General features: G+C 55.6%; 1 protein-coding gene across 7 annotated transcripts in view; it reads right to left on the reverse strand.

Moving 5' to 3' along the window:
- ONECUT1 (one cut homeobox 1) overlaps positions 1-5531 on the reverse strand; it is a 54654-nt gene extending 49123 nt beyond the window's left edge. For 5 of the 7 annotated variants that reach the window (XM_053928939.2, XM_024568517.3, XM_053928942.1 and 2 more), the window contains exon 1: positions 4170-5531. In XM_053928939.2, the coding sequence (XP_053784914.1) occupies positions 4170-5274 (1105 nt within the window). In that variant the 5' untranslated portion in view covers positions 5275-5531. The other 2 variants (XR_008427405.1, XM_053928941.1) reach the window with 2 other exon arrangements.
- Positions 5532-12991: the final 7460 nt, after the last annotated feature.

Here is a 12991-nt window from a genome sequence, read left to right on the forward strand (position 1 = left end):
CCTCCTTCATACGCTTACACCAGAGTCGCCACGCAATAACCCACAAGCCTCCTCAAGCCCCAGAGGCAGGTCTTCTCCACCCTAGTCTAACCAGGTGCACACCTCCTCCTACCCCCTCGGCTCCTTTCTCTCCTCTCGAGGGTTTGTGCTCCCTAGTGGGGATGGCAAGAGGAAACTTTCGTCTCGTGCCCTCGAGGAGTCAGACATGGACCGCAAGAAAGGCTTATACAGAACCTTCTGGTAACTGTCCCCAGGAGTGAGGTCTTTTGGTCTCCTGCTGAGCTGGTGTGTATGGGGTCCTCAGCCAACTCCCCCGGTATATGGCCACCATTTGGGCTGGGGGGTGGGGGGGCGGTGAGGAGAATCTGGGAGCCCTAGGTCTTGGCCTGACAACTGGCCTGTTCCCCAAGCACGCTGGAGGAAGCCCTCCTCACAGGATTGGAGACCAGAGCGGGAGGCTGCTCCCGGCCTGCCCTTTGTTTGAGCAACCGGCTGGGAGCAGCTGCACTGCGCGGGACCCGCTTGGCGCCTTCTCCTCCTCTCTAGGGCCCAGGCACTCTTCCAGTTCCGGTGTCCCACACGCCTAGCCCTGGCTTTTCTCCCAGCCCGGCAGGGGAGTCTTCGTGGATTAAAGAAGTGGGGTTCCCAGAGCTAGCATCGCACTCCTGCTTGGCTCCCCTAGACCAAGGAAGCAAGGAGACAGTTGGAATGTCACCCGCTGGGATAAATATTAACAAAAAGCAAATGAACTTGCGCGGGGGCCTGTTATCAATCAACCCAGCCACAAGGCCACTTATGGCAAACACAGTCCAGGTTGGCCGGGGTGAGACTTTCTCATGGCCACCTCCTGGCCTGATAGTTCCCCCACTCCCACCCCCACCTTTCTCTAAGTTGTTCTGGAGCAAATCCTGGTCAGGAAGACAGCGCAATCCCGGTGCAGGAGATCCAGTTGGCCCCTTGGCGCCCTTTGGAGGTTTCCTTGCCTCCAGGTATCAAAGAATCCGAGTGGCCCAGCACACGACCCTACCCAAACCCAGGGCTCTTGGGCCTCGCCTCCTCCTAGGTCCCCTGTGCTTGGTGCTTTGCCAGCTGGTGGGTCATGGCTGCAGCTCCCCTAGTGTGTTGGACATCTTCTGGAATCTTTAATTGGAAACAAATCTCCTCCCATCTTAATAGGCGTCTATGTCAGTGGAGGGGCACCCACCCACCCTCACAGCCCAGCCCGCCCACGCCACCTGGGATGAGATGGGGCAGCACCAGGTATTGCACTGAGGGAACATATTGATTTTTAAAGATAGTTAATTTGGTGAGAATTTCCTCCTGTCTCCTGTCTTCCACCAGCAGATGTATTTCGTAAGAAGGTGCCTCCCCAAACACGCTGCCATGTGTGGAGGGCTTGACTCTCCACAGCAAGCTGGGAGAAACCTGGGGCACAGGGAGGAGCGTAAAGAAGCCACCCTCCCACCCATGGTCGATAGAACTGACCACGGTGGGCCCCAGCCTCGCATGGGGTAGGCACTAGGTTGACAGGTCTTCGATGGCAACACCGAGCAAAGCTGTGAGGAGCATCTTGGTGCAGGGGAGGTGGCGGTCGGTGGGGAGGAGGCAGTGTTTCACAGCTGCAGCCAACATGCCCTGCAATCCACTTTAAGTCTCCTGCAAAGCCCAGTAGAGATCATTGACAGGGTTCAGGAAATGGCTTCGCTCTCATTTATTTTTCTAAATGACAATGTTAACGGCATGGTTCGTTGTTCTTTGGTGGCTTAAAATAGGTCGTGGCTTTTGCAGCTTAATGGTATTGCTCTCGGTTTGCTCAGCCAGTGCTCACATTCCAGCCCTTGCCACCCCTTTAATTAACCTAAAGAAAGGAAAATGAGAGAAACGACGCTCCACCCGGGTTTTGAGATTCGGAGTCTGTTTGGGGTCAGGGGCCAAACATGTGTCCTACAAGAGTCTCTGACTTCCTCCACCTCTGGAAAAGGCCACATGCCTTGGGCAAGGATGACATACCATGGGCTGCTGGGTACCAGGTAGGCGCCCATTCGATAGCCTCCTGGGTCGGGTGCGCCTTCTCTATCTGGTACGCCGCTCCTGCGTTTCTTGTGCGGGTCGCAGTACTCGGGCTCCCGCTCAACATCACCGCAGCGCCCATGTGTGGGGGTCAGAGGGCTCCCCCCCAGGGCAGGGCCCTAGGCTGGGTTTCCAGGGCTCAGTGGTAGTCTCTAAACAGAACACGTCAGTCTGTCCTTCCAGGGGGGAAGAGGAGGTAGTGAGGGAGGAAGGGTCACTTAAGTTCGGAGCAAGCGCCTTCAGGGGGTGACAGGTGGGGAATGGGCTTCCCTCCGGGCAACCTCTCCATTTTCCCTACACGCCCCCCCCCCCCCTCCAATCCCCGCGGGCCTGTGCAGGCGCTGCCTTCCTAAAAGGTCCCGAAGCCGGGCTCCAGCCTGGCGTAGGAGTGTGAAAAGGCACCGATCACCTTGGGCACCGGCAGAAGCAGAGCAGTCAGGGAGGGGAGTGGCCGTTTCTCCCAACCCTGTGGAGTTTCAGGGGCCCTCAGGTCTCGGTCAGCCCGCAGAGGAGGGAGGGCTGCGATACGGCGACAAGGCTAGAGAGTGGACTCTCGGAAGCCCAGAGGACACCAGGTCACACTTCTCCCTTCCTGTACCCCTACTCCTGGCTTCCCTGCGTGGGGTCTTTGCTTGGAGCCAATGAGCGCAGGGCTGAGACTCAGCCTGCGCGGCGCTCGGGCAAGGAGGCCAAGAGCGCCCAGACCCGAAGATAGCTTTGGGTCGCATCCGGGCTCGAGTTGCAGGCTCGCGGGCGAGGCAGCACCTGCTTCCCTCTAGCTTCTCATTGGCCGGCACGAGGTGGGGGAGGGGGCTCTGGCCTCTCGCTTTGATTTTAGTCTGTGCAACTGCTCAGAGCCCCCGGCTCTGAGAGGATTGACTGTCTCTCGTTCTCCAGGGACGAATTAATGGAGAATGATCAGTTAATTAACAAACCCGCATACCAGCTTTTACCTTTCTCTTCGCCAGGACTCAGGTCAAGGCGCCGGGCTGAGATGGGGCAGGGGAGGTAATGGACCCCGGAGTCAGTCAGCTCAGCCCCAGTCTCATCAAAATCGAGTCCGCCCTCAGCTACCCCTGGCTCTGTCTCCTCTCGTGGCTTCCGCCCTCGGAGGTCTTGGCATCCAAACGAAATCCCTCCGTGCCATTCAGGCTGGGCTCAGCTGTTCCCTCGGCTAGTCTGCCGGCCAGAGCCTCGTCCGCACCTCGGCCTAGAGAGACGGGGGGAGCTAGGCGCTGTTTCTGCGCAGCGCCGCCTAGACCTTCCTGCTCAACTTCGAAACGCCTGGGCTTCGGGGTTCGGTCCCGGGAGACCTCTGCTCCAACTCTTGGAGGGCTATTTCCACACCCCCACTCTCCCCTGCATTGGGATTCAGATGAGGAAAAAAAAAAAAACATGCAAAGGAATAAAATGCAAATGCAAAGTCCTAAGCGAGTGGGCAGCGAAGACTGTCCCTGGGCTCGGACGGAACCTTGTGGTTCCGTCCTCCTCTCCCTTCCACAGCCAGTTGAGAGCTCAGAGTGTGTGCTAACCCTTACACGGCGTCCGCGCCACACACCAACAGCCCCTAGGCTTTTGCCCGAATTCTGACTGCGCTCCCCATCCCCGTCCCACCCCAAGCCAATAGAGTTAGGCGGGAGGGGGTCACCGGAGCGAATTCTGCCCAACATTGGCAGGCAGCTCCACCCTAGCGCCGGGTACGTGCCAGGCGCGTAGTTCCACGGACGCCTTGCCTCCCTCTCCCCAAACCCGAGTGCCCAACCGAGAAGCGACACTCAAACGGTGTCTGGCCAGGTGCAGGGACTTTTCTCCACTTCGGGCAGCGCGAGCTTCCCGCGCGCTGTCTTCCAGCATGTGTGCACCCCGGCAGTCGCCGAGACCGCACCACTCAGCTCCCGGAGCCTGGCGCAGCCCGACACACTAAGTCCTGGAGCAGGCTGTCTGTTGCCTGGAGCCTCGTGCTGGCTCTTCCAGGCCCAAGAACCCCCTCTCAGGAAAAGGAGGACGGGGTGAAGCGGTCCCAGACCTCTCTCCTTCCCTCTCTTTTTCGGTCCCTAGTCTTTCCCATCCCTTCGCGCCCAACTCCTTGAACCGCTCACCTGCTAAGCGGAGCGCAGACATGCGCTGGAATTCCGGCTCCTGCAGCCACTTCCACATTCTCCGGAAGGTCTCCCGGCCGGACTTGAGTTTGCTCCAAGGTTTGGGGTTGCGCAGCAGGTCCGAGAGGGTCCCTTGGGAGCGGCAGAGCACCCTCTGCGCGAAGATGGCCTGTGGGATGCTGTAGCGCTTGAGCTCGGTGGTGATACGCTGCGCCACCTCTTTGGTATTGATCTCTTCCATCTGCCCTGAATTACTTCCATTGCTGACCTGCGTACCGGTCACGGAAGGGTTGGGCTCCCGGGCTGTGCCTAGGAGCTGCCCGTGGCTCTGGGCGTTCAGGTGGGCGTGGGGGTGGTGCGGAGGAAGGCCGTTGATGGGTACCATGCCGGCCGAGGTGGGCGTGAGGTGCTGCTCCCCGTGCCGGCCGAGCATGGCCGGGTGGTGGGCTTCGAAGCCGTTGGGGGTGAGCATCTTGTCAGTGGGCATGGCTGCGCCCGGGTGAGCATAGTGGGGGAGCCCTTGCTGGGAGTTGTGGATGCCGCCCAGACCGGAACCCGAGAGGGGCGAGAGGCTCTGGCCCATGCCAGCCACGTCCTTGTGGTATGGGGTATAGAGGTTATTCATGGAGGCCAGCCCGCGCTCGTCCCGCATGAGCGTGAAGCTACCGCTCACATTGCCCGCCAGGCGCTGGTGGTGGTGCGGGTGGTGGTGGTGATGGTGGTGGTGGTGATGGTGGGGGAACTTGTCCGACACGGTGGAGATGGGCGGCAGCGGCTGCAGAGGGGTTAAAGTGGTGTAGGTTGTGGGCATGCTCATACCTGGGGGAGTCTCGCAGGCCATGGTCATCGTAGGGTGCAGGGGGCCGGCGAGGCTGTGTTCGGGGGCCCGGTGATGGTGGTGGTAATCGCCGCTGCCGCCGCCGCCGTCCAGCAGGGACGCCATGCCCATGGAGCGCGGGTGCGCGGGGGGCAGGTGGCTGCCGCGGTGCGCCACGGAGCTTCGCGCGTGGGGGCTGCCGCCCAGCAGGTCGGCAGGAGCGGGCACCGGCTCATGGCTCACCCCGTGCAGCTCGCCGATCGCCTCCATGGTCAGCTGCGCATTCATCGTGATCCGGGCGAGCGGGCGGCGGACACAACATCGATGAGGCCGGACAGAGGCGGCAAAGGGCGCGCGGAGTCCGGTCTTCACATCGGCTGCCGGCGACTGTTGCCTTCTTTCCTTCCTTTCACTGTGGGGCTCTGTCTCCCTCTCTGAGTGTCTCGCCTTCCCTCTTGCCCCCACCTTCCCCTCTGCGTCCTCGGCTCCTTTTTTTTTTTTTTTTTTAATATTAATTTCCAAAAAGGATCAGCGCAGTTGGGTGAGCGCCGTCCCCCAGCCCCCTCGCCCCTCGCCCCCTCTCGCCCCTCTCCTTCTTAGAATTGTGAGGTCCCCGGCTCCCCTGACGCAGCCGGCGCTCCTGCCGCGGCTGCTGCCTGCCCGCGCCGCTGGCCAGCTCGAGCCATGGCTCGGTTACTGTTGCAGACTCTGCGGCCGCGGTGCCGCCGCCGCCACCGCCGCCGCCGCCGCCGCCGCCGCGGCCCGCCCTCACGCCCGCTGGGCGCTGCGCGCAGGCGCGCGGCTCGGCCCCGCCCCCTCGGCCCCCGCGCGCGCGGCCCGAGACGTCCGCGCACGAAAGCGGGCGGGGGTCCCGCGCCTCCCTAGCCGCGCGGGGCGGTGGGGTTTGCGGCGCGCACGTGGGGAGGCCCAGCATGGAGAGCGACCCGGGGCAGCGGCCGCAGCCCCGGGAGACTTGGGCCGGTCTCCGCTCCCTGGTCCGCTGGGCTCTGCTCCCAGTCCCGGGCTGCGCTCGCGGCGCTTTGGCACCGGGCGGTGCGCCCCGCCGCGGGGGCCGTCGGCCCGCTCTCCCGCCGCTGCGTCTCGGCGCAGCTTGCCCGGGAGGCCGACACTGTGTCCGCACTCCTTCCACCCTAGCCTACTGAGCTTTATTTCCCGGAGGGCGTCTGGGAGTCCGCCTTCTCCCCATCCTCACGGAACAAATACCTTAAAGGCCTTGGTCAGCTTGGTGGCTCCTGACCCAGAAATCTCTGACCTCCCTGAAAACCCTCTGCCCGCCTCTCCCTCCTCTTCCAGGGGCTGGGGAGAGGAGCGACCAGCGCCAAGAGTCGGGGCCGTACCTCACTGTCGCCCGCTGCCTGGGTCCTTCTCTGGCTCAGACGACAATTAAGGCGGCGCGTCTGCTTCGCTAATGAGTGTGTGTGTGTGTGTGTGTGTGTGTTGGGGGCGGGAGTGCCCTGGAGGGTTCCCTGTTAACTTCTGGGTGCTAATGGGGCCACCGAGTGTCCGGCCGTTCCCGCAGTTTCTCCATGGCCCCTGGTGAAGCACCCAGAAGGCACTGCTTGCGGGAAGGACTGGCACCGGCATGGTGGACAAGGCGCGCCTGTCTCCGTTTGGCCCGTAGGGACGCTATCTTCCCAGCGTCCCCGCGAGAAACCTCCAGATTTGAAAATCAATTCAGCTTCTGGCGTAATTGTCCGGTTCTCACAATCACGCTTCAATCCGGAATCGAACCTGGTCCTTGGGCCTGGTGAGGACGCGTAGGGAGGCCCCCAGTGTGGGATGTACCCCGGCCGCCACATGCCACGACTTTTATTTCATTTACAAAAGAAAGGAAAAAAAAATCTGTAACAAAAGGCAGACCCGTGTCCGCTTAGGTGCTTTCATCCCTCAGAGAAAGGACAGATGTGTCTATTGTCAGGCCCTTGGCAGTTACGACCGGGTCAGCGCCAAGCCTCAGCCCCAGGCGAACGGTGCTCACAATGGAGCCTCTCGGAGCCTGGGTATCTCGGCCCGGATGTGGAACAAAGTGTTTGTGGCCTGTACTGCTCCGCACTCAGATTGTACGTTCCTTTGCTGGGACACCCGCTCAGAGCCCACCAGTGGTGTCTCTGCTGAAAGTGCCCCCAGACCCTAGGAGAGACCAGGGGTGGGATAACGGTAGTCGTGGTGACTGAGTCCCCTAGCCAAAAGCTTGGGCAGGCCTATTCTTGGGGGAAACTTCCCACCAGCTAAGCCATGACCAGGCCCATCTCTTTGCCCACCGTTCCTGCCACCACCAGGGCAACACCATGATCCAGGTGGGTACAGTCAACCTGACATCCTTGAAAGTGGTCGTGTCCTGGGACTGGTTAATCTTGCTGGTTTTATCACCAGACATTCCTATCTTGTCCAAACAATGCCTGGGAAGGCCCTGGAAATGGGAATCTATCTGAAGGGATTAGCATCTACTTGCACAGTGAACATTTAGGAATTTAAGGCCCCCAGAGAGGAAAAGATCTTTGGGAAAAATACACTGACATAAAGGAACTCAGGAAACAAAATTACTTAAACTTTTGTCTACCTATTTCTACTCATACACACAAGCATAATGTGTATTTTCTACCTAGTGGATTATCTTGTGTCGTTGGGAAGTTGAATTCTTATTTCCTTATTGTTTGTTTTTTTTCTTTTGTTGTTGTTGTTGCTACACACTGAGTGTGTGGCTCTCATGTGAGACCAAACAATGGGTTAAAGTAGTGGACAACCTTTAAGCTAAACTGTTGTCCCTCCACACCCCCATATTTTAATCCCTCGGAAATTATTGATTTGCCCTTATGACAACTCTCTTCCCAAAAGGCAGTTTGTTAAAAGAAAGAAGTAAATACCACCAAGTGCACAAATTGTTCATGGTTTTCTCTTTGTGTAACTAATTAGGGACTTGATCCTGGTAACCCTCCTTCATGTGAGGCTTCTGGCTGAGCCTCTGGAGGCTACCTGAAGAGGGCTGGAATCAGGTGAGCTCAAGTCCCCTACTCCCCTAATTAAAAGATGTCAGTGTTGGTCCCGAAAGGAGAAGTCAAAGAAAAGATCTGGATGAGTATTCTATATGTTGGGCTAAACATGTGCAGCACTTGCTTTGGTTTGCAAATCTCCCTAATCTTTCTCATCTATTCATGCTGTTATAATTAACCATTATTTTTCTTGTAGTTGACTGAATTGCAGTGATTTCTCAGAAACATTTTATTCTGACTGGACTTCTTGGAAAATTTTACTATACTAAGGAAAGGGAAGGATTATTTTAGGCTTAGTTAAAGTGAATGTGTGTGTGTGTGTGTGTGAGGCTAGACAGATTGCCAACTGCTACTTGGGTTGGGGTAGCAGCTGGCAATCCTTTCCCCTTTCCAATGCCCAGCACAATGTCTGGCACCCATCGGGGCACTATGGAGAAATGAAACAAACCCCAAGGAGGAGTTCCTTGAAACTACTTGGTCGGTCAAGTGTATTACAGGATGCTGCACAATTCTTTGTAACTGCCAAGAAGTTTTAGAGGGGTGCTTAATATCAGCTAGTTAGATTTTGAGTAGCTGCAGGAAACTTAAAAAAAATAGTGTCAGTCATCACCATAAAATTACATACATGTATATATATTTAAGAAAAAGGGAAATAAGGCTGTTGACTGGATGCTGTTCCTGATAATATTCTCTGTGTGGAAACAAGGATTTCAGACTGCTTATTTTGTAAGTATTGGGGTGGAGATCAAGCACGTACGATCTTTCCTGTGCTGGGTGGGCTAGAGCTTCCCACTAAGCTTAGAAAGGAGCATAAGTCCATCTTCCAAATGCTGGGCACACAAGCTTTTCTGAGAATCTTCCTGGGGTTTCGGAGTTACTGCTTTAGTTTTCTTTGTGAGTAATAGAGATGTAACATACAGCCCAGTCCCAGTTTTCAGGGCCATTCCAAAGAAATGTTTCTGACCCCTCTGAGACATTAAATATTTACTTCACATTTGTTGACCACACAAAGAGCAAGCCTGGGTAACAGGGCAGATTCCCTCAGCTACGGTCCAGTGGGAGGCTGACTCCTTTGCCACAGCCTTGGAAGGTGACTGACTCACCAGTGTTTCTGATGCTTATAGAAAGTCTAGAATGAAAATCCTGGTGAGGAACCATTTCTTTGGTATCTGGAAACAGTGTACTGATCACAACTTGATAAACTGTGGGGTGATGGATTTGGTGGTGCTGTCTGCCAGGCTCTCCTGTCTTCCTTCCACCTCTGGAAAAATTTAATTCAGAAAATTGCTGTTGGCTTAGAATAGAACACCAAGAAATTCAGAAAGGGGTGGTCTGATAATTCACTATTGAAACCATTTAAAAAATTTAATCAATGACTTTCTCCATGTGTCTCTGGGGGCCAAGGAAAGGACAACCAATTATTCCAGCCCTCTTTGTCAATCTCTGATCTCCTATTTAGCATGTGGTTTTTAATCCACCTGTTCAATTATTTTTTCTTTCTTAACCTAAATTATGGTTTTTGCCCATGACAATATGTATGTATTTTTTACTTTTTAAAGAAGATTTTATTTACTTACTTATTTTAGAGAGAGGGAAGGGAGGGAGAAAGAGAGGAAGAGAAACATCAACACGCGAGAGAAACATTCATCAGTGGGCTCCCTTTTGCGTCTTGACCAGGCACAGAACTGCAACCCAGGCATGTGCCCCAACCGGGAGTCCTTCGCTTCCCCAGAGCACCCCCAACCAACTGAGCCACACCAGTCAGGGCTGCTTAGTTACTTTTCAATAGGTTTAAATCCTTGAGGGTACAGCATTACACAAATTCTGTGTGCAATGGCTTTAGCAGGAAGGTTGCTTTGGAGTTTAGCATGAACCATGCTACTGTTTCCAGGAGCACGAGTTACCTTTTCCCAGGTGACTCTGGTTTTGTTCAGTTTGCCACCAGGAGTCACTGTGTTGGTGTTCACTTTGTACGCATAAGCACATCTCTTGCCTAGAGAGAAGTCAGTTTCATCTCCAGCATAAACACCTTCAATTTTACGAGGAGCTCCATCTGGTTCCAGAGACCATGCTTATAGACTGCAAAAATGGCCGTGGACCACAGCCTTCCAGATGTATTTGTCCTTTTAAAAGTCCTGTTCCAGGCAGGCCTCCACAGGCTCCAAGGTGGCAAAAAAAAAAAAAAAGGCCCATGACAACATATATATATATTTTTACTCTGTGGTTTTGCACTCTCCTTTGTCCAGTTGCCTACCCACCTCCTCCAAACCCATAGAGAAGATACTCTGGTGAAGGGCTCTGCACAGCTGATGCCAACTCCTGCAGACTCCCGATTCAAGAAGACGCAGAGAGGGTCCAGGACTGAGCTGGCCGGATGTCAGGCACCCTTCGTGTGCACCTCTGGTCACTTCCTCTTTTGGGACATCCGATAAACTAGAAGTGGCTCTCTTGGGTTTGAATCTGTTTCTGCGGCCCCCAGTTTTTGACGAGGGCTTTTCAAGGCCTCAGGCCAAACACACTGAGGGGAGAAGGGGTGTAATTTTGTGGGGCTGCGGCAGGGTCCAAGGGTCCCTCCTGACGCTTTGGCTGTAGAACCCCCCCGCAGGATCCTTAGCCAGTTCGATTCTGGGGGAGTTGGCCTTCTCTCGTCCAACTTTCAGTGGATTTTGTTTTTGGTCTTATCTTTATATCGTTGAAGTCTATTACAAATGAGACCTGTCGGAACTGTGGGGGTGACAAATTTTCCAGATTTGGGGCAGTGGTTAAGGATCCTCTTCCTGTGCCTAGAATCTGGGGCTCTTCTCTGGATTAGGGGGGACCAGGGTAGAGCTCCAGGGCTGGGGGCTGGGAGGGCAGGGCAAGGGACAAGGGACCCTCACGCTGATGCAGTTCTAAGCGACTCGAGGTGGGGAAAACTCAAAGAGGGCGGGTGGAGGCCAAAGTCAGCTCAAGAACGTCTCTAGGTGCACAATCCTCCCTGCCAGGGGGACAGAAAGGGTGCAAGTCTCGGGTCGCAGTCCAATCCTGAGCCACAGGCTGGCGGGGGTGCACCAGTTACACTGCCTCCACCCCGACCCTGGGCTATTGCCGGCTGTGCCGCACGGCGAGCGGCCCACTTGGCGAGCTCCTCCGCAGCTTCGCAGGATAACACCCACCCGGGCCCGAGAGCAGCTGCACTTGAGAAGGAAAACTCTTTAAACAAATCATTTTGGTGTCTAATCAATTAGTGTTTGTGCAGTCAAGTACCATAGATTTAACAGAGTAATCGTTATCCCCCTTGTCTTTATTTGACACGCAGACACCTAGAAGATTTAAAAATGAAACGCCGGGGTTCTGAACTCCCCACTCTTTGCCTGCACGTCCCCCCCACCCCGGCCTGCTGGGCCCCTCCGGCCTTTTGTTTCCTGCAGTCCGAGCCTCCTCTTTCCCTTCTGCCATCTTTCCTCTCCTCTTCACACTTTGCACTCTTTGCCTTCTCTTCTTGCCCATCCTGCCCTGTCCAGCTTGCATGCCTCGACCTCTTCATCCCTTCAACCCTGTGGGTGGTAGCCTCCGGGTGTCGGACCCTTCGGGCTCTGAGCGAGCGCGCCCGCCAGCCCTTTGGGCCCAGGGCCACCCCCGCGCAGGATTGTGGAGTCGTCAAGCGCCCAGAAAGAAACCTTTTCCAGGGACCCTCGCCCTCTAACCCTGATGCACATGCTCTCGAATGCCCCTGAACCATCCAAGACCTAAGGGGTCTGTGCGCGCTCTTTAGCTTCGGTGGAGCTCGGAAAAGACCTTTACCTTCGCGGTGGGGCGGAGGACCTTGCCCCATTAATGCAGTGACCCAGAGGGTCTTGCACTATTAATGTGGTGACCCAGGGCACAGGACCGGAGTTGAGAAGAGAAGCTGAGAGTGCGGCCTTGGTGCCCAAGCCCGGAACGCTGGGTGAGGAGGCCGCCCCCGTTGGGACCAAAGGTTGGGGGATGTGTGTTACCCCCGAGGCACATTTCTCTGGGCCGGGCTAGCGCCCAAGGTCCAGGGGTTGTGGTAGGGGTCCGAAGGGTCCCCAGGCGCTTGTAAATAGATGCTCCTGTGTTTCCTTCCCCACCTAGTGCCTTTTTTCAGGTGTAGGTGCACGGTTATGTGTGCGCGCACGCATTTGTGTAGAGGCACCGGCTGCGCGCCCCGCCCGGCTTCAGGCCGCCAGGGCTGCAATGTGGTAGCCGCAAGAGGGTTGTAGTGATGGTCGCCAGGCCCAAGAGACCTGGAGACGGGGCTAGGAGGCTGCGGGGAAGATGGGTGGGCGCAGTGAGAAATTTGGGGGAACCTGCTCGGCCAAGAACACCTCCACTTCTCAATTTCTCTAATCATCATTTAACCGGGGCAGAGGGGTCGAGCCTGACTCACCTGGGTAGTGGGCTGGTTAAACACGGGCTGTAATTCTCAAAGTGGGAAGGAAGAGTGAGCTGGAGGCAAGCCCTCTCCTATCTCCAAACTGCCATTCCCTGGGGGCTTGGGCTGCCTTAACCTGAACCTGGAACTGCCCCATAGTCCCAAGACTCAGACACTCACCTGAGAAACTTCGCTCTCAACAATAGATGATTATAATGTATTTGACTAATGCCTGTATTTTTCTGTTCCACATACATTCATCCAAAGTAACAACAACAACAACAAATCAATGCTGCTGACACTATTGCAAACAAATCCTAGTCTCTCTCATACAAAAAATCTTGTCAAATTTGCAGTCACTTCTACCCACTTGAATTTTGTTATTTCTCCTAGCCCACTGGTAGCTCCTGGCTAGTCTGGAATACAGTTCTGGCTTTAAATAGCCTTTCTCTGAAAATCCTTATTTATTTATTTATTTATTTAGTTAGTTAGTTACTGAGGGGACCTTGGGGCATTCCAAATCCCAGCCTCCTCTCTGCCCAGGGCCCTTTGAGGACTCCAGGGGTTTACCTCAAACTCTGTCCCTTCTGCACTCTTGAATGCCCAAAGTCACTGCTCA

The sequence above is a fragment of the Desmodus rotundus genome, chromosome 7 (assembly GCF_022682495.2).
Source record: "Desmodus rotundus isolate HL8 chromosome 7, HLdesRot8A.1, whole genome shotgun sequence".
Taxonomy (NCBI): domain Eukaryota; kingdom Metazoa; phylum Chordata; class Mammalia; order Chiroptera; family Phyllostomidae; genus Desmodus; species Desmodus rotundus.